Source organism: Cornus florida, unplaced genomic scaffold (genome assembly GCF_030987335.1).
Source record: "Cornus florida cultivar Cherokee Brave unplaced genomic scaffold, ASM3098733v1 CherokeeBrave_3.0.0_Hap2_Chr09, whole genome shotgun sequence".
Classification (NCBI taxonomy): Eukaryota; Viridiplantae; Streptophyta; class Magnoliopsida; order Cornales; family Cornaceae; genus Cornus; species Cornus florida.
Window position 1 is genome coordinate 36,299,505 of NW_026775579.1, and position 23,422 is coordinate 36,322,926.

Consider the following 23,422-nt stretch of genomic DNA (forward strand, 5'->3'; position numbering starts at 1 on the left):
CGCCGATCTTCATCCCCATCATCTTCTTTCAGTTGTAGACAAGTGACTCGAGACATTTACCACAATTTACAACCCTAAGTGCTAAGCAAGATTTTTCCAACACGTGATAAATAACCTAACAGTAGCCATAGCACACAATACAATATACAGGCACACCGATGTGCTTATACCTTACTTTTTGGTATGGTGGAAATGATATTTACCAATGTGTAATGTCTCTTTTGGTGCTACACATAGACCAAAAAGTTCATTTAGAAGATAATACGAAGCATCAGATTGTAATTCAGTATTTTCTATTTTCCACATCAAGTTTCAGATTACAGTGTAGCAGCCAAATCACACAAAACAGAGAGCCTTGCAACCAATGAACAAGAGGGAAATTAACCAATAAAACAATCAAGAAAAAGATAGCTTCCTCCGTCTAAATTTGCAATCAAGCCGAACCAATAAATCAGTTTGCAATATTCAATACATTTTCCTCTTTTCAATATTCAAGTTGTTTGCATATCAGACATCAATCAGTTTGACTACATAATTGATGAATTAAGACAATAATCACTCAGAAAAAATCAAACTGTAAGGTTTCTAGCATACTCTAGTTAGATGAGACTCAAAGCATAGTTTGTTGATATTCAAGTCTCTGTAGATTGGATCATTTGCCCATTTCTTTCAAGAGAAATCATAAAACAACAATCTCACGGTGACAACAAGGGGACAGCTACTCACAGATGTTCAAGCACTATGAACAATTTTCTTGGATCAATTGTATCGGCAGGAAGGAATTGGCATGGGTTAATGACAATTTGTTTTGGATTCCCTCCTCTCACGGGCATTTTGCTGTAAGGTCTTTGTTCTTATGTTTGTCTAATTTTGCATCTTATGATTTTCCATGATAGACTATATGGCGCTCTATGGTTCCTACTAGGGTGGCATTCTTTGTATGGACTGTTGTTTGGGGTAAGATTCTGACGATCGATAATTTGAGGAAAAGGGGAAATTATATTGTTAATCGGTGTTGCATATGTAAGCAGGATGGGGAGTCAGTCGATCATCTCAAAATGCATTGCTCTGTAGCGCACGATTGCTGGAATCTCATTCTTGGCCTATTTGGCATGTGCAGGGTAATGCCACGTTCTACTAAGGAGTTGATTCATGCTTGGAGAGGTTGTCGTGTGAGTAGGAGTATTCGTGATTATTGGAGATCTGTACCACATTGTATTGGGTGGTGCATCTGGAAGGAGCGAAATAGTAGAATGTTTGAAGGGAAGGAGTCGTCTACAGCTACTCTGAAACTCTTTATTATTCGTTCTCTATTTAGTTATGTGAACAGAAGTTCGTGTTCCTCTTCTGTTGATTTAATTTCTTTTTTGGATTCTTTGGGGCCTTAGACCCCGGTTTCTCTTATGTCTTCGGGATGCGTTCCCCTATTGAACGCCTTGTTTAATTTATTATTACTTATCAAAAAAAAAAAAGAGGGTAAGATAAGCAACTCACTTGATGATAAGGTGACTAAAAATTTATAGTAAGATGGAGCAGATCATGCAGATGTATTAAAAACCCAAAAACCTGGTCATCGAGGGAAGGGCTGAAAGGTTTCAAGCTGGAATCTGTTTTATTAAATTATGTTAGCTGTAGGTTTGGTCAAGTATCTTCAATAAAAAGATGCTTGAAAACTTGCAATGTCTGCACCAAATTGGCATTGGTTTTGCCTTTAATCATGTATTAAAAGAGGGTGAATCCAGCCTCTAAATCGTTCCCAAGTTTGCAAAAGCACCTAGAGGGAAGAAAGGGATGATAATCCTTTCTATCATTCTTGTCTATTGTTATTTGGAAACTGAAAATTGGAATCTGTAACGTTAAACATTTCAGAGATATATCAACTATCAACGTAAAACGAAATCAGGGAACCGAGGAACATCAATTATGTGAGGGAAGTATTAATCCTAATGCTACATTGTTCATTTAGACTGACCCATTTCTGAAAAGCAACCTAATGCTTAGATAACTAGAGGCAATTAAGTATTTTTATGAAGCACCAACAGCTTGCAATGGAGCGGTTAATCAGGTAACGTGGTGCCAAATAAAATAGCTAAAATTGGTGCAGTCCATCTGGCATGCTCAGGGTCGCAAATTCAACACGCCAGGTTCAAGTGGGTTTAGGTATTAGCATGCTCTTATTTTGGCTTGCTGCTATTACAAGCGACAAACATAATTAAACACACTCAAAAAGGCTTATTTCAATTTACTCAACCCTGCCTATGCGGGACTAGCTGGACCATAAATTGGATGGATTTATTATTGAATTCTTAAACCCAAGTATGGGCTGTAGCTAGCAGAGCAGTGGGAGTATGCTTTGATTGGGTCACTCTTATCACATCCTTACAGACCCTAACATAAAAGTTAACATCACAAAAGCAACAAAGCTAATTTTTCCTGTCAATTTTCTTTCTTCGACTCCATGAACATCATTTATCACCATATTATGCTTAATGAGAAATAACAACTTCGCTGCATTAACAAAAACAAGCATATGTGGAAAATTAAAAGGTGAACATCATCATATATAACAGTATACAAATTATAATTTATCTGAAATAAATAAATAAATTGATATTCCAAATGTCATATTCGGTTTCCCGCTATGTGGAGAATGGCGATATGTTGAAATGCCGTCACATTGAGTAGAGAGCAACGTACTACTATGCAGAAATTGAAAACAAAGTTGTGATATCTAATTCGGTAGGTGGCACAAATGAAGTTGCTGAGAGTTAGGAACTCACTGGAATAAATGTTGAGAACAACTTTCAGAATCACCTATTAACATTAATTGCCTAAGATCATAGACATGCTTTCTTTGCACCTGATAGAGGGACCAAAAAGAGACTTAAAATAAGCCATAACAGTTTAAATTAAGTAAAACCTCAGATTTAAATCGAATGATGTATTCTTTTCTCAAATAATCAATAAAAATTCCAACATAAATCGTTTTGCCAATAAGAAATTTTTGCTATTTTGATTATTATAAACAATGTGCTTATAAAGAAAGATTTCACTAATTCCAATAAAAGTAGTTTAAGGTGCAACAGCTTCTCCTTATTAAAATGAGAGTCTGCAACCCTAATAAATGATTTAGTGTCAACTTTGGAGTAGAATGAATGAGGGCAATAACTAGTCCGAATAAGGCATTCTTATCCTCAAATGCATACCTCTAGAACTTCATCGAACTCCACCAGGCTCTTTCTTATGCCAAAAAAGAATTTCTCCGCATTGATTTGCAACGCCAAAAGCTGAAAGTTTTGTGATAGTTTAACCTCATAGAAAGGAGATCATATTGACAATGACAAAAAAATAAAAAGAAAAATAGGATAAAAAAGCTAGATTTAAAATGAAAAGAAAAGACCATGGTCGAGAGTATTGAACCACACCTGTTTTACAATTGCATTGCCTTCAATCGGTAGATCCTCATCATTTGTGATTCTCGAAATAAGTTTCACAGCCCACTCAGTGTCAAAGTCAAACTTCTGAAACATCTCATCCTGCAAACTGTAACGTCAAAAGTTAATTTGCATTACTCTGTGGCACCTTAATTCATAAAATCCACATCCCAGTTTCATATAATAACAATAATAGAAATAATAATAAAATCGTCTTTGGAGAAGACAAGTATTGATGTCAAATTACAATTAAGTCGGGAATCGTATCTTCTTACAAAATATCAGGCATGGGTCTCATTTATAAAGATCACATTATTAACCAAAGATAAAAAAATAAAACATCTACTAAAGTAACCACGTACACAAAGAGTTTGAGTTGGAATAACTTAGCCAATGGGCAATTTGACAAATAAGATGGCAGTTTCAATGAGCAATTTGAGCAGAAATGATTTTTTTTTTATTGAAACATTCTGCCATATAAAATGCCATTTAAAAGCTCAATTTTAAGCCAATGAATCAGCCTAAGCTTGTTGTTTCAGATGTCTACCTCAATCTTCCACCAGGCACCACTATATACCGTAGTTCACTCATAACTCTTAAAATAAATAGACAAATATCATTGCAAGGAAAGGCTGACAATCGCATCTGTGGCTTCATTGATTAAAGTTTGTTTTTTTCCCTCAACTTACTTCACTCTCCTGTTAGAATTTGTTCTGCTTTCTCTATCTATTTATTTAATTATTTTTTGAAACAAGTATCGCAGCAACTCAGGAGACCACAAATGGTCTGCAAGAAACATTGGCCCAACAAAAACAAGAATACCCCCACCCCGCCATATCTTACCACCCCATCCCACCAATAGGCTAAGACGACCTGAGGAATCTACTACTGCAGGTGTCTTCATGGGATCTGAACCCTCACTGCACTTGGCGGATCAATTATTATCTCACCCAAGCATCATGATTCAAGTTGGATCAAACTTTAAAGGCTGTGAGATTATAATTCAGTAACAGATAGGATTTGCACCTCTTACTGAAGCTTGAACTGCTTTACACCGAAAGCAGTTCCATTGGGAGGGTCCACCTAGGGTGTAAAAATAGCTTGCCCAAGTTGCATCTTAACCCTTAAAAATTGGAAACTCTAGCTCCATTGCAGAAGCATCTAGAAAAAAAATATAAAAATTATTGAAGGGTCGTACACCATTCACAAATGACTGCCTTAGTAATAATTGACATTGTTTGGGATTAAAGTGCTATTACAACTATGGGAAGGGAGAAAACTAAAAAACCTTCAGTTGAGGATTGGACACAATATGGAGGCCATTGCTGAGTAGTGGGGCCAGGTGGATTGTTCCAGTCATGAATAAGTTAAAGAACTCCTGATGATCTTAAGTTCTTAACTATCCCCATATATTGGCTTCAGTGGTTCAAATAACCCTATCTATAGGGTATGGTTACAACAAACGCTTTTGACCGAGTCATTCAGTTGCTTACCTTTTTTCTTTTTCTTTTTCTTTTTCTTTTGCATTGATTTGCTTTCCTTATCTAAGTAAATAATTGAATTTTGACAATAAAGTGCATTTTAGAATTACTTTAGTTATGTAAAAAACCATAAAGTTCAACCAAAAAGAGAAAATATCAGCACCTTACCTCACCATAAACCGCGTTGATCCGGGATCTCCTTGCCTGCCAGCTCTGCCACGAAGCTTTTAAAACATATAACAATTTTCAGATTAACGGTGTGTTTAAAATGGAAAAAATAACCAATGGGCACTAGCCTAGATGATATAAGCTATCCCCCTAAATTGGGACATTGAGTGTTCAAGCCTCGGTGGAGGCACAATATATATAATGGGTGCGTGTGCTTACTTGAACTTTCAAAAAAATAAAAAAAAATGGAAAAAATATAACACGAATCTTTTTAGAAGCAAATAAAGCCAAATTTTAAATTATCAAGACGTATGAGTTGAAAATATTTGCAGCCTATGTGCTCTTTGAAATTATAATGGATGAATCTGTAGAATTTCCAGAAGCAAGTAAAGCTCTTGAAGAATTAGATGATGGAACTGATCCTTGCTGTGTGACTGTGATGCCTAGGGATTCTAGGCGTGATCACCTAGATTATCTTTTGCCCTCCTTTATTTTCTCCTCATTTCTCAGAACTGTTGAGCACTTTTTTTTCTTTTTTTTTGGATAAATAAAAGAATATTATTAAAAGACGCTCAAGAGGGGAGCAAATCCCAAGGAAATACAAAGGAGCGCAAAGGTCTCAAGCCTTCAAAGAGGCCAAAAAATCAACAATTTCCTCCAACGATCTATGATCTCTCCCTGAAACCCAACAAAAAAAAAGTGGAAATAATCGAGAATTTAAGCACCGAAATCGACACCGCCTTTCCTTCAAAGTATCTCATATTCCTTTCAAGCCAAATACACCACCACACACAAAGCGGCGTAGCTCTCAACTCTCTAGTAGATCCTAGCATAACCCAATAAAACCCAAATAAGCCAAGCATCAAATCCCAATACTCTCTAGCCAAAGAGCAATGAATAAGAAGGTGATCCACAGATTCCTCATCACGAAGACACATATAACAACGATTGACCACCACCTGGCTTCTCCTTCTCAAATTATCCTGGGTTAAGATCCTACCCAGAACCGAAGTCCACACAAAGAAAGCCACTTTGAGAGGAGCCTTAGAACGCCAAACAGACTTCCAAGGAAAACGAACTCCAGGATCAAAAGAGAGGCACTTGAAGAAAGGCCTCACCTCAAAACGCCCCTTGGAGTTTGCGACCCAAGACCAACAATCCGAATCCTCCACCACAATCCTCTGGCGATATAACAACTCCAAGAGACGAATTGCCTCATCAATCTCCCAATCCTGAAAGGCACGCCTGAATCGAACATCCCAAACCAGTCTCCCATTATCAAGATGATAACAGTTAACCACCAAGGCCTGCCTATCCGAAGCAATCTTGTAAAGCTGAGGAAAGGCAAGAGCAAAAGGAGCATCACCACACCACACATCCTCCCAAAAACAAATCCTCCTCCCATCTCTAAGACGAAACCGAATGTGCTTGGAAAAATCATCCCAACCCTTCCGAATAAATTTCCAAACTCCCACCCCCCGAGGATTTCTAACTTCTAAAGAGCTCCACCCTCCCCTCATCTCTCCAAAACGACAAGCCACAACCCTCCTCCAAAGCCAATGTCTCTCCACACAAAACCTCCACAACCATTTTCCAAGAGGGCCTTATTAAAAGGCACCAATCTACGAAGACCCAGCCCACCATTCCGAATAGGCCTGCAAACCTGATCCCATCTCACCAAATGGAACTTAAACTCTTCACCTCTACCCCCCCACAGAAAATTACGCTGCAACCTCTCAATCCTCTCCGCAACTGAGGATGGAATCTAAAAGAGAGAGATAAAATAAGTAGGAAGGCTAGAGAGGGTACTCTTAATCAGAGTGACCCTGCCGCCCTTAGAAAGATACTGCTTCTTCCAACCTGCCAACCTTCTCTCAAATCTATCCACAACTGGATCCCAAATCCCCACACACCTCGAAGGAGCTCCCAGAGGCAAACCTAAGTAAGAAATGGGAAAAGCACCAGTGCGACATCCAAGGATGTCAGCAAAAGTCTCAATCTCAGGAACCTCCCCAACCGGCACCAAAACACTCTTGCCCACATTCACCTTAAGGCCGAAGACAACTTGGAACCAAATCAAGACACATCTCAGATATCTAATCTGGGACATATTCGAATCACAAAGAACCAAAGTGTTATCAGCAAACATCAAATGAGAGATCTCCAACTGAGAAGCAGCATCCCTGCCCACCCGAAAGCCTCTCACAAGACCCACATCAGCAGCCCTTCGCATCAATTTACTAAGGGCCTCCATCACAAACAAGAACAAGAAGGGGGAGAGAGGATCCCCCTGTCTCAAGCCCCTTGAGCTAGAGAAAAAACCGGTAGGAGCACCATTAACAAGGATCGAAAAGCAAGCACTGGAAATACAAAACTGAATCCATCTCCTCCACCTATCACCGAACCCCATCCTCTCCATCAAGTACAGAAGGAAGCTCCAACTCACATGGTCATACGCTTTCTCAATGTCCAACTTACAAAGAACACCCGGGACCCCACTACGCAATCTAGAGTCCACACACACTTGCAATAAGGACTGAATCCAAAATCTGACGGCCTCCTACAAAAGCATTTTGAGAGTCCGAAATGATACCATCCAAAACTTTCCTCAATCTAGAAGCGAGCACTTTGGCAATCAACTTGTAGATACAACCCACCAAACTAATAGGGCGAAAATCCTTCACATTCAATGGGCCCCCCCCCCCCCCCCCCCCACTTCTTTCGGAATGAGAGCAATGAATGTGGCATTCAAGCTTTTCTCAAAAAATCCCTGAGAATGGAAAGCATGGAAAGTGCCCATCACCTCTCCTTTAACCACCTCCCAGCATTCAAGAAGAAACCTCATGGTGAAACCATCTGGACCTGGGGCCTTATCCCCATTGCAGCTCTTCAAAGCAATCAGAACTTCCTCCTCAGAAAAAGGCAACTCCAAACCCAAGCACTCCTCCTCAGAAATAGAGGCAAACTGCAACCCTTCAAGCAAAGGTCTCCACTCAACAATCTCTAAGAACAACTTCTCAAATAACTCTAAAAATCCTTTGCAGATTTCCTCCTCCTTACAAAGAGTAACCCCCTCAACCCGAATCCTCCCTATATGATTTCCTCTTCTATGAGCATTGGCCAATCTGTGGAAAAATTTCGTGTTTATTATCCCCCTCCTTGAGCCATAAGGCTCGAGATTTTTGCCTCCACGAGATCTCCTCCATGATAGCAATCTCAGAAAACTCTGCCTTGTACTCCACCCTCCTAACCTTCAAAGCTTCCACCAAATCCCCTTGACCCTCCATACGGTCAATAGCCGCAATCTCCGTAAAAACCCGATGTTTTCTCCATTCCAGATTCCCAAAGACCTCTTTATTCCAAGTCTTAAGATTCTCCTCTAAAAGACGCAATTTGCCTGCAAGCAGATGACTAGGGGTGCCCACCACACCATACCCCTCCCACCAAAGACGAAACCGCTCAAGAAAGCCCTCAGCCCACAACCACATATTCTCAAATCTGAAAGGAGATCGTCTACTGCACAACCCGCCACAATCCAACAACAACGAAACATGGTCAGAGATAGGACGAGGCAACGATGCTTGAACAACTTCCGAGAACCTCTCCTCCCACTCCCCCGACACAAGGAATCTGTCAATCCGGGAAAGGGTAGGAGGGGAACGGCCACTGGACCAAGTAAACGGCCCTCCAACCAAAGGCAAATCAACCAACCCGAATTCATCAATAAACTCCGAGAAAGCCTCCATATCAGACATCCACCTACCTCCCGTTGACCTATCAAACGGAGAGTGAACCACATTGAAGTCCCCACCAATACACCAAGGCAAACACCATCGACTTCTAATCTCCCCCAACTCCTCCCAAAGCAAGTGGTGCACACCATCCTCCGAAGGATCATAAACACCCGAAAGGACCCAATTAAAACCATCCTTAACCAAAGCAAGAACACAAGAAACAGAGAAGCGCCCCACCTGAGCCTCCACTTTAGACACCTCTCTGTTATCCCACATGATCAAGATGCCCCCCGAGGAACCAATAGCATCCAAAGCAATCCACTCCACAAATCTCCCACCCCAAAGACTCCTCACAATCCTATCAGACATCGAAGAAAGTTTGGTCTCTTGGAGACACACCACATGACCCCGACCTTTACGAATAACCGACTTCACCACTTTCCTCCTTAACCGGATCATTGAGACCCCGGACATTCCATGAAAGAATTTATAACTTCATAGGGAAACACTTTAGAAAGCAAACCCTCCCTTCCTTCCACCACCTCTCCCTCCTGATCTGGACCCCCTATTTCTCCTTTCATACGTGATAAAATCATTGGGGCTTTGCATCATTGTCTCCCCTCTCTTCTCCTACAACCCTATCTTACCACCTGCTTTTTTCCTGAAAATGAGAATTGAGGACATCATTAAACAAACACAGTGCCTCATCCACTCTACCCTCAAAAGAAAACCCCCAACAAAGGACCCACTTCCAATCCTTTCTCCCTCACCCACTCCTCCTCAAGATCATTCACTCCGACAACATTCGAGTCGCTAACCCAATTACCCCCAGGCGGAACAACAGCCAAAGGAACAGCCAAATTCACTGCTTGTTCCAAGTCTTCCCATAGAATCATGCCCGAGTCTCCATCCAGAGAAGAACCTGCAGCTCCCTCCCAATCATCAAGAACAGAAGAGGAATGCAAGCAAAACTGCTAAACAAGCTCCTCCTCTGTCAAAACTCCTCCTGAATCACCAAGAAAGCCTTTCGACGCCAAATGATCCCGTATCTCCTTCAACAGAATAGCAGTCGTATCATCATCAAGCTTCACCTTCACATCCCGACCAACACAAACTGTAACTCCCTCGCACAAGCCTTCACATCGCCGAGAGAAACCAAGTCTAAACCCAGAATCACCATCCTGTCTGTCCACAAGAACGGAGTCCCTCTCACCCTCCGATTCTTTATAGAACGAAACAAAAGCTGTCCCACCCTTCACCCGTTCCAAAGACATCGTCGACTCCCCCAAAAAAGGAGAAGTAGAAAAGAAACACGGTTTATTAGGAGAAGAACCAGAAGGAACTGAAAACATACCCGATTCAAAACCGGATTGCGAAGATGCCACCCATTTTTGCTTATCCTTTCGTGACCATTTCTTACGAAAAGCGGGAAGGATCACCTTTTTCTTCGGCAACCGACGTCTCAAGACCGGAACCTTCACTCGCTGATCAACGTTCATTCTCGTTTTCATCGAACTAGCAACACAAGGAGCTCTATCATCTCGCAAGGAGGACAAGGGCTCAAACCTATTAGACACCGGCCCAGATCCACAACTCGGCCCACTTTTTAATCCCGCAGACCCGTCAACATTAACTTCTTTAGAAGACTGGACGCTCGGCCCACCAACCACAGCACAAGGAACTTGCACATCACATTCAGATCCCAAAGAAACAGAAATAGGCCTCTTAGAAATTGAATTAGGCCTTTCAGGCCCAACAAGCGGCCCAACAGACTTAGGCCCACCATTGCAAGAAATAGTAGCCTCGTAACCAAGCCTTCCATTAAGCCCAACTGAATGGGAAGCCAAATTTGAAGTGAAATTTGAATTGACCGTGGGGACAGCTGGTCTCCATTGGGAACGGACAAATCCTGAGCACCAACCACGTGGACGCTCTGAAAACCTCTCCCTCCCACGCGCCTGATGTGCGTGGAAACCACCTCTTCGTCTTTGATTGATCCCGCTGCTGCACAAAAGGCCAACGACCAAATCCGGCGAAACCTCCGCCCCACTGCATCATTCGAAGCCTATCATTCCAACGGCAATTTTGCAAAAAAGGGAGCCCTTCCTTCCGCTTCTGATTGAAGATCCGTTTAAAGCACTCCGAATTACGAATCCAAAGTGCGTCACTCCATTCTTTCCATACCTGGAATTCTGCCATTCCTTTTTTCCCCATAGATTCCCACCGCAGCCATTCTTTCTCCTTAAGCAAGTGCGAACCATCACCACCTTCCAAGCTATCTGTCGTTAGAACAAGCTCGCGAGGCTTCTCCTCCCAAATAAACACCTTATAGCAAAACTGATCATCGTGAATGAACACAAACGGAGGGCAAACCCGACCATCAGCAACGGTAATACGGACTCTTTCGGCGTCCAAAGCTTCATCAGCTTCCACTCAAATAAACCCACCACAAAGATCACCAACTGTCACGAACATAGCATGACACCAGAGGTGGAGAGGAAGACCGTATAGTGTCACCTTCTTCAGCCCCTTCTCTTTCAACACTTCCGAGCACCCAACCCTAAAGCTCCAAGCCTCCAAACAAAGAGATGCCGTACCCCAGTCACGGCGACCCCCTTTAAGAACACGAGAGGCTTCCGTCGATGATGGAAACCGGAAAAGCAACAAAGAATCAGGCAGAGTCGAGACCGTCACTCCTGCGGAGATCTTCCAAGTACGCTCGGCCCAAGCTGCAATCTGAGCCCCGTCACCCACTTCCTTATCAAATTTCCCAACCAAACACGATCGAAGATCTTCTCTTCTTCTTCGTACCGAATCATCATCCAAGAAAATCGATTGGCCTCTATACGGATTTGCAGATCTAGCAGATCCAACTTGGAACAATCGAGGCAATCTAGCTACCTCCAAGAAAGAGCGCATGACAAAGAAGAAAAAACCAAACCAAACCAAACCAAACAGTCAACAGCAACCACAAACCACAGACCCAGTGGAGAGAGAGAAAAGTGAAGAAAAAATAGTAGAGGATTTCACCGAAGTTAATGACTCCGGTGACTGATCGGAGCAGTAGACCCCGGCCGCGTCTCTACCACGTCAAACTCTCTCCCTTGATGCAGAAAGCAAGTTCGTCATTGTATTTAACCACAACCACCTTTCGCTTGTTATTCTCTGAACACCCCATCTCTAGCTAATATGTAACAGTCATGCACGAGAAAGACTATGATCTACATTCAGGAAAAGAAAAAAGGAAAAAAAAGACTATGATCCACCCATTACTTAACAGTTCTTATGCACTACATGGCAATTTAATAGTACTATTTTAAAGGATGATACCCTCAGCATCTACCTTTTCTTCTACTTCCTTTTTTTTTTTTGGCACAAATAATTCAAAATTCATTACAGGAAAAAAGAACACAAAGATCCATTTATGGGAAGACAAAAAAGAAAAAGGATGTGTGTCACCACTTCCTGTTATTCTTTTTGTTTGCTTGCACATCATTTTATAATGAATACATCAACCCTTCAGCCTTTTCTTCTAGTACAATTCATTCACAGAAGAAAACTAGCACAATAAGAAAATTGCAAGAGAACTAGTAAAGCTTTGAACAACCAGTCTTTAAACACTAATTAAACCTCAATATTCTTTTACTACGTATCTTTTTGATAAGGAAAGTGGTTTATTAAATGAAGCAAAGGCAAGACCATACGGCAAGGTGTATAATGAACTTACAATGAAGAAGCCACATCAGCAAATTCCAACAAAAAGAATTTGGCCGTAGTAGGATTTGGAAGCATGAATAAAAGAGACCATAGGAAAACATCCTCAAGTTGGAAAATAGGGAGCCCTTGATTCTTGATTCTCGAAAATTATTCCCTTCTGTTATTTACATACAAACAAACAGATTGGACCCACAAAGAAAACCTCAACATAACATTGAAACTACGTTTGACACTTGAAATGGTAGAAGTTTTTAAGGCCCTTGTCAAATATCAATAGTCTCAACAAGTCCCTTTCTCCATTGCATCCGTTTGGGTTCACACATATCATGAAGTGCCACTAAAGAAATATGGTACCATCATGCAAGTCTTGACCTCAGCAACCACAAACCACACATGATCATATTTCATTATGCTATTTTGTTCCAATCAATAACAGTTCCTTAATGTCACGCTTTATCCTCTCATCAAACTTTTTTAATTTTTGACAGGTAAAATTGTATCTCGAGCGTTCAAAAGGGGAACGCATCCCTCAAAAACTACATAAGGCCAAATAGGACCTCTAAACTCTCAAAAAGTCCAAAAAATCAACTATATCATCCATGGATTTACAATTTCTCCCTTTAACCCAACAAAAAAGAGTGCTAATAATAGAGAACTTCAGCGCAACAATAGGGGTCTCCTTTCCTTCAAAGGATCTCCTATTTCTTTCAAGCCATAAACACCACCAAACGCACAAGGGTGTGACCCTCCAGAAATCACGAGCTTGGGCCCCCACTATACAACCTCTCCAAGCCTAAACCAACAAACCCAACATCAAAACCCAAAAATCCCATGCCACAGGGAACTGCAGAAGAAGATGGTCCACCGTTTCCTCATTTCTTAAGCACATGCAACAACAATTAACGACGACCTGTCTCCTCCTCTTCAGATTGTCTTGGGTTAAAATCTTTCCCAGCACAGAAGTCCAAGCAAAGAAAGTCACTTTGAGACAAGCCTTAGAACGCCAACTAGCCTTCCACGGGAACAAAACCCCTGGGACCTCCGTAAGACTCCTATAGAAGGACCAAACCTCAGAGCGGCCCTGGGAAGAAGAAACCCACACCATATAATCAAGAACACCATCCACGTTATCCTGGTGATAAAGCAACTCCAAAAAGCCAACAACGTCCTCAATCTCCCAATCCTGAGAATTCGTTACAAACCACACATCCCAGCACATTCTGCCACTATCAAGGCGATAGCAGTGAAACACAACCAGGGAACGTCTATTCATAGCAATCCTGAATAGTCTGGGGAAAGAGATGGCCAGACAACGATCAACACAGCAACAATCCTCCCAAAACCGGATCCTACTACCATCCCTTACTTGGAATCTAATGTGTTTAGAAAATTCATCCCAGCCTTTTCGGCTGAATTTCCAAACCCCAACACCACCTGGAAATTTCACTGCAAAGGGACAACAACCACCTCTCTCCTCTCCAAATCTGCTCACAATCACCCTCCTCCACAAGAAGCTGATTGAAGTTTGTGAAGATGGCTTAACTTGTTTCATTAAAAATGTACTTCCAAATAATGTAGTCTTATGGACTTATGAAAAAATAAATAATATGATGTTATTCTTAATCTAGGCAACTAATTTTTCAAAGAAATCCAGTAAAACCTGTTTCTACCAATGATCTGCAAGATATGGTCATCCTACAGGGGGACATGCTGAAACAGATTTGGATTACTAAACAATATCACAAATAGTATCAGCATGAGACAAGAAAAAATGAGGGAAAAGGAAGTCATTTTTGTTTCCACAAGAAGAAAAAGGAAAGAGCAAGGGAAAGATGTCATTGGAGGTGTTGCAGGTTTGCCGTGACAATGAGTCTCTGTTCTTGTTCTTCTGGCTCCTTGACATAGCCTAGATCTGAGGCCCCTTTAGATCTTCTACTTCTTTTCAACATATGTTAAGGGATGGGATGAATTTTCTAAGCATATTAGATTCAGAGTAGAGGATGGCAGGGGACTTCGGTTCTGGGAGGATTTATGGTATGGTGATCACCCGTTGGCTCGTTCCTTTCCCAGATTTTTCCGGATTGCCATGGATAGACATGCTTTGGTGGCCAACTGCTATCGGCTCTAACATAGCGGAAACGATAAAGAACAAAGTTAAACCCTTGAATTCACAAAGAACACACTCACAAGAGAGAAACTGAAATTATATTGACAATGATGATGTTTGTAGACTTACATCTCTTGCCTTTATATAGGCAAGTCAAAAATAAAATAAAATAAAAGAAAGAAAGCATGCGTGAAATAACATTAAAGGGGAAATCTGAGATTTGATGGAGCAGAATCCTCCTTAAATCTTGCAATGGAAAATAATATCCTCTATTGTTGGCAACTACACCAAATCTTCTTATTTATTTTCTGAATCCTCCTTAATTCTTGCAATAATAATATCTTCTATTGTTGGCAACTACACCAAATCTCCTTTTGACTTTTCCTTATTTATTTATTTATTTTCATCCACTGTCCTTACCTTTTCAGCCTCCCTAATTTGCGATGATCCTGTATGCTCAAATAATCGTGAGCTAATTGTTCTACATCAATCTCCCCTGCGTAAAAAGAAATCGTCCCTGAGTTACCCGAATCTGGCAGATAATATTCATGTATGTCAGCCACATTGAAGGTAGAAGAAAAGGCCATGTCAACAGGTAAATCAATCACATAGGCGTTGTCATTGATTTTCTTTAGAATTTGGTACGGACCATATTTCATAGCCTTCAGTTTGTTATATGTTCCCATTGGAAACCTCTCTTTTCTTAGATACACCATAACCAGGTCCCCTTCTTCAAATACTCTTTTCCTTCGTCTCTTGTCAGTTGCAACCTTATATTTGGCGTAAGTTTCCTCTAGATGTTTCTTGACACTCTCCTGAATAGTCTTAATGTGCTCAGCCATTTTCTTTGCAGCAACACTCCTCCCCGGTAACTTCGGTAAGGATACCAAATCCAAGGTAACTTTTGGAGGGCAACAATACACAACCGCAAATGGGGACTTGCCAGTAGACCTGTTAACAATGCAATTGTAAACAAATTCTACCTGGGCAAGAGCAAGATCCCACTTTATGGTTTCTCTCCTAAAATACAGCGAATTAGATTTCCAAGGGTCCTATTCACCACCTTTGTTTGGCCATCAGCCTAGGGGTGACTGGTGCTACTGAAATTAAGAGAGGTATCGAATCTCTTCCATAAAGTTCGCCAAAAGTGAGACAGGAACTTGGCGTCACGATCTGAAGTAATGGACTGTGGCACCCCATGTAAACGAACCACCTCCTTAAAGAACAAATTGGCCATTTGGACTGCATCATTCGTCTTCTTGCATGCAATAAAATGGGACATCTTGGAAAATCGATCGGCCACCACAAAAACAGAGTCTGCTCCTTGCTACGTCCTCGGCAACCCTATAACAAAATCCATGGATAAATCCTCCCATGGACCATCTGGAATAGGCAACAGTGTGTAAAGACCAGTATTCTGAGATTAGCCTTTATTAGTTTGGCAGATTGAGCACGGCCACACATGGTTCTCCACGTCACGCTTGAGTTGTAGCCAATAATACTGTTCTTCTACCAGCTCTCATGTCTTATCACGCCCCTAATGTCCTCTTAATCCTCCTCCATGCAATTCACAAACCACTTGCTCTCGCAAAGAACTCCGTGGAATACACAACTGATTGCCATTAAAAAGAAATCCTTCCTGCATGTGCAACCCTTTAAAGGATTGGCTCGTTTTACACGCTGCCCAGGATTGGCCAAAATCTTCGCCAGCCTCGTATAACTCCTTCAGGCACTCGAACCTTTGATATTAGCCCTCATAGTCACTAAGAAAGCTGCTCTCCGACTTAGTGTATCTGCAACTTTGTTCTGTTGGCCTAACTTGTGTTTTAGCGAGAAGGTGAATCGCTGGATATAAGCCGCCCATCGCGCGTGTATCCAATTAACACAGTTTTGATTGTTAATGGATTTCAGTGCTTGGTGATCTGTAAACAGCACGACCTCTCGTTGGATAAGATAATGCTCCCACGTATGCAAAGCTTGCACCACCGTATAGAATTTCAACTCATAAGTAGTCCACTTCGTACGTGCTTCACTCAACTTCTTACTGTAAAATCCACTTGGAAATGCTCCGATTCCCACTATTAAGGCATCGCAATCCACTTGGAATAGCTTCTCAAAATCTGTAAGGACTAAGATTGGGGTTGTTGACAGTTGTTCCTTGATTAATGCAAAACTCATCTCAACTTCCTCTCCCCATTGGAATTTTCTTTTCTTCATGCATTCTGTGATGGGAGCCACAATACTACTGAAGTTCTTGATGAACCTTCAGTAGAACATGGCTAAGCCACGGAAACTGCGTACTTCTCCCACATTCTTCAGCATAGGCCACTCCCGAATGGCCCTCACCTTCACCTCATCTACCCGAATGCCATCACTACAAAACACACAATTGAGGAATACTAGGCTTGGGGTCACAAAGCTACACTTCTTCAGATTAATGAACAATTTATTCTTCTCCAAGGCTGTTAATACCTCTCTCAAGTGCAAAAGGTGGCCTGCCTCTATTTGACTATAAACCAGAATATCGTCAAAATAAACAACTACAAATCGACCAATAAATGGTTTGAGTACCTTATTCATCAACCGCATGAAAGTACTTGGCGCGTTGGATAATCCAAATGGCATAACTAACCACTCGTACAGTCCTTCTTTTGTCTTGAACGCCGTTTTCCACTCATCCCCAGGGCGGATTTTGATCTGATGGTATCCACTTTGGTGAAGACTTTCGATCCCGTCTCCATATCCAACATATCATCTAACCGTGGAATGGGAAATCTATACTTGACAATGATTCTGTTAATTACGCGACTATCAACGCACATTCTCCAACTGCCATCTTTCTTCAATACTAGCAAGGCATGAACAGCACATAGGCTTATGCTCTCCCAAATCAACCCTTTCAATAGTAACTCTTCCACTTGCTCTTGTAAGATCTGACTCTCGTTGGGACTCATCCGGTAATGTAGTAGATTTGGCAGGCTCGCCCCGGGCACCAAGTCAATGTGGTGCTGAATGTCCCTGATGGAAGGGAGACTATCAGGCAAGTCTTCCGACACCAACCAACTAAACTCCTGCAATAATGACTGCACTATTGCCGGTACTGTAAAAGGAGGTTGTTCAACTACTTCCCCCTTGCACATAACAGCAAAGATTTCAAGGCAGTTGTTACTTTGCCCAAAAATTCCTCACTGTTGATCAACATAACTGAATTTCCTTTGGGAAATTCGGTTTCTTTTAGCGGAAAACAATCTTCTGACCATTCTTGTATAGAATATACACATTGTCTCTACCAGGGTGAGTGGCATCGACATCAAATTGCCATGGTCTGCCCAATATCATATGGCATGTATCCATGTCGACTACATCACAACGCACCTCCTCTGCATATGCTTTCCCAATTGAGAATGGAACGGTGCAGGTTTCAGTTACTCGCGTTTTTTAGCCTTTCTTGATCCATCCAATTTTGTATGGATGGAGATGTTTCTCTGTTTTAAGCCCCAATTTTCGAACCATTGTTAAGGAAACGTGTACAGAACACATTATGACAATGTGGGTGCTCCTCCTCCTTTGGCGTGAACATCAACCTCCTCACAACTAAAGAGTGGGACAACAACTCACCATTGTCTCCTTCAGTCACCTCTTCTTCTTCAAAGGTAAGGAACTCACCTTCCTCACCCTCACCTTCCTCATGCTCAACCAGATTTACTGTCAATCGCCTGGGGCAATTGTTGGATTTATGGCCAGGTTCTCCACATCAAAAACACTTGCCCATACTTGGGTGTGCCTAGGGATTTTCTCTCACAGCTAGGGCTCCCCTTACAGCAAGGCCTACGGGTGCTGCGGGTTTGGCCTTTGTTGGACCATCTCAAATGCCTCGCCATGTCATTGGAACAGGGGCTACCGTGGTTTGTTTACCCATGTCATGTGTAAGACGTGGGGTATTATATGAACCACGAGGCCGATTCTTCAACTTCTCCAGTAACGATTCTGCTATCTCTACCGCCGTGACAATCTCAGACAGTTTGAATAGCGGTTACAAGTTGCAACGCCTCTTTCTCTTCAATATCCCATCCTAAACCGCCTTTGAAACGAGCCACCATGCTAAATTCGGGTTCCACCAGGTTGTTACAAGATGATAACCGATAAAATTCTTCAGCATATTCAGCAATCGTTCTACTTCCCTACGTGCAGGACTAATATTTCTGATAAAAAACCTGTTCGTAATCAGGGGGTAAAAATCGAGCTTTCATCAACTTCTTCATCTTAACCCATGTACGTACTGGATCTTTACCCTCACGTGGGCAGGTAGTTTGCACTTGATCCCACCATGCTGATGCACCGCCTTTCAACTTACAGGCCACGAGTTTGACTTGCTTCACCTCTTTGATTTTCATATAGTCAAAGAAACGTTCAACTTCACTAATCCAGTCCAAGAATTCTTCAATACGAAGATGACCTTGAAAGGTGGGTTGGTCAATCTTCATACGAAAATCCCTCAAATCATCAATTTCCCATCGACCTCGATTATCTCCAAACACCTGTACAGCTCAGTTTTACCAAAACCGACATTTTCCTCATAGGCTGATTGCCTATTCGGTGGGTTTGGGTTGCGATTACCAGCAGGGCGTCCATGATCACCGTCGTTGGGCAGCCTATTGTTCGCACGGTTAAGTTCTACCGTTGTCAATCTTGCCAATACTTGACGCATAGTTTCATGCATATCAAGTAAGGTTCAATTAATGCTGGTGTCTAGAACACAATAAACTCAGCCCTCAAAAGACCTACTCCATCACGATCACAGTCACTGGAGGGGGTTGCTTCCATCTCATGAACTGGCCATCGAAAACAAAGGCGAATCTTGGATTCAGAACCTTGCTCTGATACCAACTAACATAGCGGAAACGATAAAGAACCAGGGTTAAACCCTTGAATTCACAAAGAACACACTCATAATAGAGAAACTGAAATTATGTTGATAATGATGATGTCTATAGACTTACATCTCTTGCCTTTATATAGGCAAGTCAAAAATAAAATAAAAAAAGAAAGCATGCGTGAAATAATATGAAAGGGGAAATCTGAGATTTGATGGAGCAGAATCCTTCTTAAATCTTGCAATAGAGAATAATATCTTCTATTGTTGGCAACTACACCAAATCTTCTTATTTATTTTCTAAATCTTCCTTAATTCTTGCAATGGAGAATAATATCTTCTATTGTTGGCAACTACACCAAATCTCCTTTTGACTTTTCCTTATTTATTTATTTTTTTCCTTCTATTGTCCTCACCTTTCCAGCCTCCCTGATTTGCAATGATCCTGTATGCTCAGATAATCGTAAGGACCTGTTCTACATCAGGCTCAATAACGGTACGCTCATGTAGGATGTGCGTTTTCGGGTTTCCTTTCAGGATTGGGAGTTGGATGAGGTTGCAAGTTTGTTGGACCTGTTATACGGACAGGAGGTACATGGTAGTGGCACTGACTCTTTGGTTTGCGTGCCATCCTCTCAAGGGAGATTCGAGGTTCATTCCTTATTCCGTTATCTCTTTGATTTCATGATTCTAATTTCCTTGGATAATTTGAGAAAGAAAAGACAGATTACAGTCAATTGGTGTTATTTATGCAAGAGGAGTGGTGAGTCTGTGGATCACCTTCTTTTGCATTGCCATGTAGCTTACGATTGTTAGAACCTTATCTTTGGCCTTTATGGCGTCCATTGGGTTATGCCTCGGTCCTCAAGGGGTTAGATTGGCGCTTGGCAAGGCTGTAGTGTGGGAGCCCACGCCCATGAGTGTTGGAGGGTGGTTCCCCTTTATGTTTGATGGTGCTTATGGAAGGAACAGAATAGAAAGTCTTTTAACGGGGAGGTATCTTCCTTAGGGGCTTTGAAGTTTCATATTATTAGCTCCTCTTTTTAGTTGGGTTTTGGGGAGAAATTGTATATCCATTGATGAGTTTATTGAATTTTTGGGTTTAGTGGGACCTTAGTACCTTGTCTCTGGCTTTGGCCTCTGTATAGCTCTTGGGACGTGTTCCCTGTTTGAACGCTTTCTAATACATTTTACTTATCAAAAAAAAAAAAAAAAATTATGAGAAGACTACATTTACTTTGCTTTCACTTTTGAAAGGGGACAAGTATTTTGAACAACCCAAAATGGAAAGGACAACTATAATATGGGACGGAGGGAGTATTTTTTTTTTTTTTTTTTTTTTTTTTTTTTTTTGTTAAGTACGGAGGGAGTACGTATTATTATTGCCATCCTTTTTTTATTTTCTTTTTTAGCTATAAATATACAAAGTAAAATTCTAGGCAGCAATATTCAGTGCAAAAAGAGGGGACAAAAAGTTATCAAGCATAAAGAGAAGGTACAGATCATAGAACACGCATTGTACGGACATTACTGATGCTCACACAAGGTATATGCTTTACCAAAAAAGAACTTCAACAAGTCATTCATGCTCCATGAAAGATCTCCAGCCTCCCTCAAAAACCAACACGAAGTAAAAAATAATGATTGAAGATGTAAGAAAGGAAACTCAAAATATTTCTGAGACATGCAATACCAAAAATAAAGAGCTTCGCCATCTTCTCTGAAGCTGACTATTAAATACTGATCTGTTTCTCACTCTTTTTTTTTTTTTTTTTGGTCACCGGTTGAGGAGGATTTTTCAGTAGATCCCAGTAGCTGGACTAAGATGATGGCTAATGATGTCGATGATATTGACAAAGACAACAACAGCGATGGGCCATACATGCATTTTAGCACTTCTCCATGTACATGTGAGTAGTATGAGTTAACAAATACTGCTGACAGCTATAAAGAAGTTTAGAAAAATAAATATATATATAGCAACAAATTTTGCAATATGCCACCGGTTTCACTTTTAATTTGCAGAAAGTAAGAACCTTGTATCACAGGACACATTCACATTTAGGTACATTGCATAGCTAATTACATGCTGTATTTTTACGCTTCAGAGCAAAGGAATTACATCACATGTGATTATTATAAAAGACTAGGACCTCACATAAATGTTAAGATCCAATTGCGTTAAACTATTATAGAACAGATTCAACTATGCATATCAAGCTTTCCAACCCTTTCTCACTTGCGACCGTATCTCGCACATAGAAATGCCGATGAATGCAAATGCAGATGGAGAGACATGAACCTAAGATTCCCCAAACTCAAAGCTCCAATATCAAGTTAGACTACCAATTATCTCAAAAGCTTGAGCTGCTAAGGAATAGGCCCAATGACGAACTATCATGCTCAAACCCTTACTGATGAGCAACCTCATCTCACACATGGTGAGGGAAACAAGAAAGAATATATAGCAAATACAAATGCAGATGGAGAGTTTGGAATCCAAGACCAACTAGAACCTAAACTTTTTTTTTTTTTTTTTTTCTTGATAAGTAAAATATTTATTCAATATAAATTTATTTAGACTTTTTTTTTTTTCTTAGTTGGTACTCACACACACTGCCTCCACTGAGGTTCAAACCCCTAACCTCCCTTTGGGAAGTAGGGGCTTTGTACCGCTAGGCCACAGGCCTGTTGGTCCAACTAGAACCTAAACTTTAATGACATATTAGAATATTAGAGTATCAGTTGCCCTGAGGCTTAAGCTATTAGTGAGTGGGTCCAATAATGTATATAAGCTTTCACAAGAATAACAAATTACCAGTAACTTCCACACTACAAAATTTGAGAATTTGCTTCTAGACTCTCCATAGAGGTAAGAAACTCACCTGATTATCTATTCTCCGGGACTCATGCAAAGAAGTCCCAATCACATGAAGGCCCCCAAGCCTTTTCACTTCCAATCCTTCTTTGAGACACTGTACTTCACAGTCCTTTAGAACTGAGAGATAAGCAATTGCTATGGAAGGACCAATGGGATACGTTTCAGATTGTTCATCAATAAGCTTCTCTAGCTCTTTCAAATCCATTGACTGACTCATTTGGATAGACTCTGAAATCATATACTTGGCCTCCTGATATGTCCATCGCTTACCCTCACTTTTGCCTACGTACTTGGCTGTGTGAATCATTTCAAACAGAGTAACAAAAAGTAGTACATAAACAAAAGAATAAACATAGATAACATAAATGATTTCAAGAACATATTGAATCTGCAATAGGCTTTGAGTAGAAGACGGTTACTAACCCATCAGAGCTGTTTTAGCTAGCAAAGCTAATGATGATGGTCCAACCTTTATCTTTGACAATACCTACATGAATATATCACAGAAAACAATTATATTCGTTTAGCGGCTAATAATACCACAGACAATCACCTTTTGTGAAATTGGCTCGCCGTCAACTTCAACATTAAGCACATCTTGTGTAAGAAATGAAAGCAAGCTGTCCTCTATAACTTCCTTTGCAAGCATCTGAAAAATGTCTGACCAAAATAAGTGTAAAATTCATGCATAATTCCTAATAGGATACACTAATGAACTTGTAATCATCAAAGCAAAATTTCACAATAAGAAGAAACTAAATTATATGAGAAGAATAGACGTAGATGAATGAGAACTGCTCATCATCCAGCCCCTAAAATATAAACAATGGTTTGACACAATATTTGATTGATCTACCACTTCAAAACCAGATATTAAGAAGTATGCCCAACCTTTGGATTTCCTCCTAGGATTATGTCAGTGCCCCGGCCAGCCATGTTTGTGGATATGGTAATTGCATATTTTCGCCCTGCTTGAGCAACAATTTCAGCCTCTCTAGCAGCGTACTGGATGAAAAATATATATATG

At 40.9% G+C, this 23,422-nt stretch overlaps 1 protein-coding gene across 4 annotated transcripts in view; it reads right to left on the bottom strand.

The window, feature by feature from the left end:
• Positions 1 to 23,422, bottom strand: part of LOC132273674 (protein translocase subunit SECA2, chloroplastic) — a 62,436-nt gene that overhangs the window by 16,618 nt on the left and 22,396 nt on the right. For all 4 annotated transcript variants that reach the window (XR_009470217.1, XM_059774675.1, XM_059774674.1 and 1 more), the window contains 8 exons: positions 23,287 to 23,400; positions 22,949 to 23,044; positions 22,819 to 22,882; positions 22,400 to 22,689; positions 5,084 to 5,139; positions 3,426 to 3,543; positions 3,207 to 3,287; positions 2,781 to 2,860 (listed from right to left, as the gene is read on the bottom strand). Coding sequence is in view for 3 of the 4 variants with exons in the window: in XM_059774675.1 (XP_059630658.1) it covers positions 2,781 to 2,860; positions 3,207 to 3,287; positions 3,426 to 3,543; positions 5,084 to 5,139; positions 22,400 to 22,689; positions 22,819 to 22,882; positions 22,949 to 23,044; positions 23,287 to 23,400 (899 nt within the window). In the remaining variant the exon portion in view is untranslated. The remainder of the gene's footprint in view (positions 1 to 2,780; positions 2,861 to 3,206; positions 3,288 to 3,425; positions 3,544 to 5,083; positions 5,140 to 22,399; positions 22,690 to 22,818; positions 22,883 to 22,948; positions 23,045 to 23,286; positions 23,401 to 23,422) is intronic.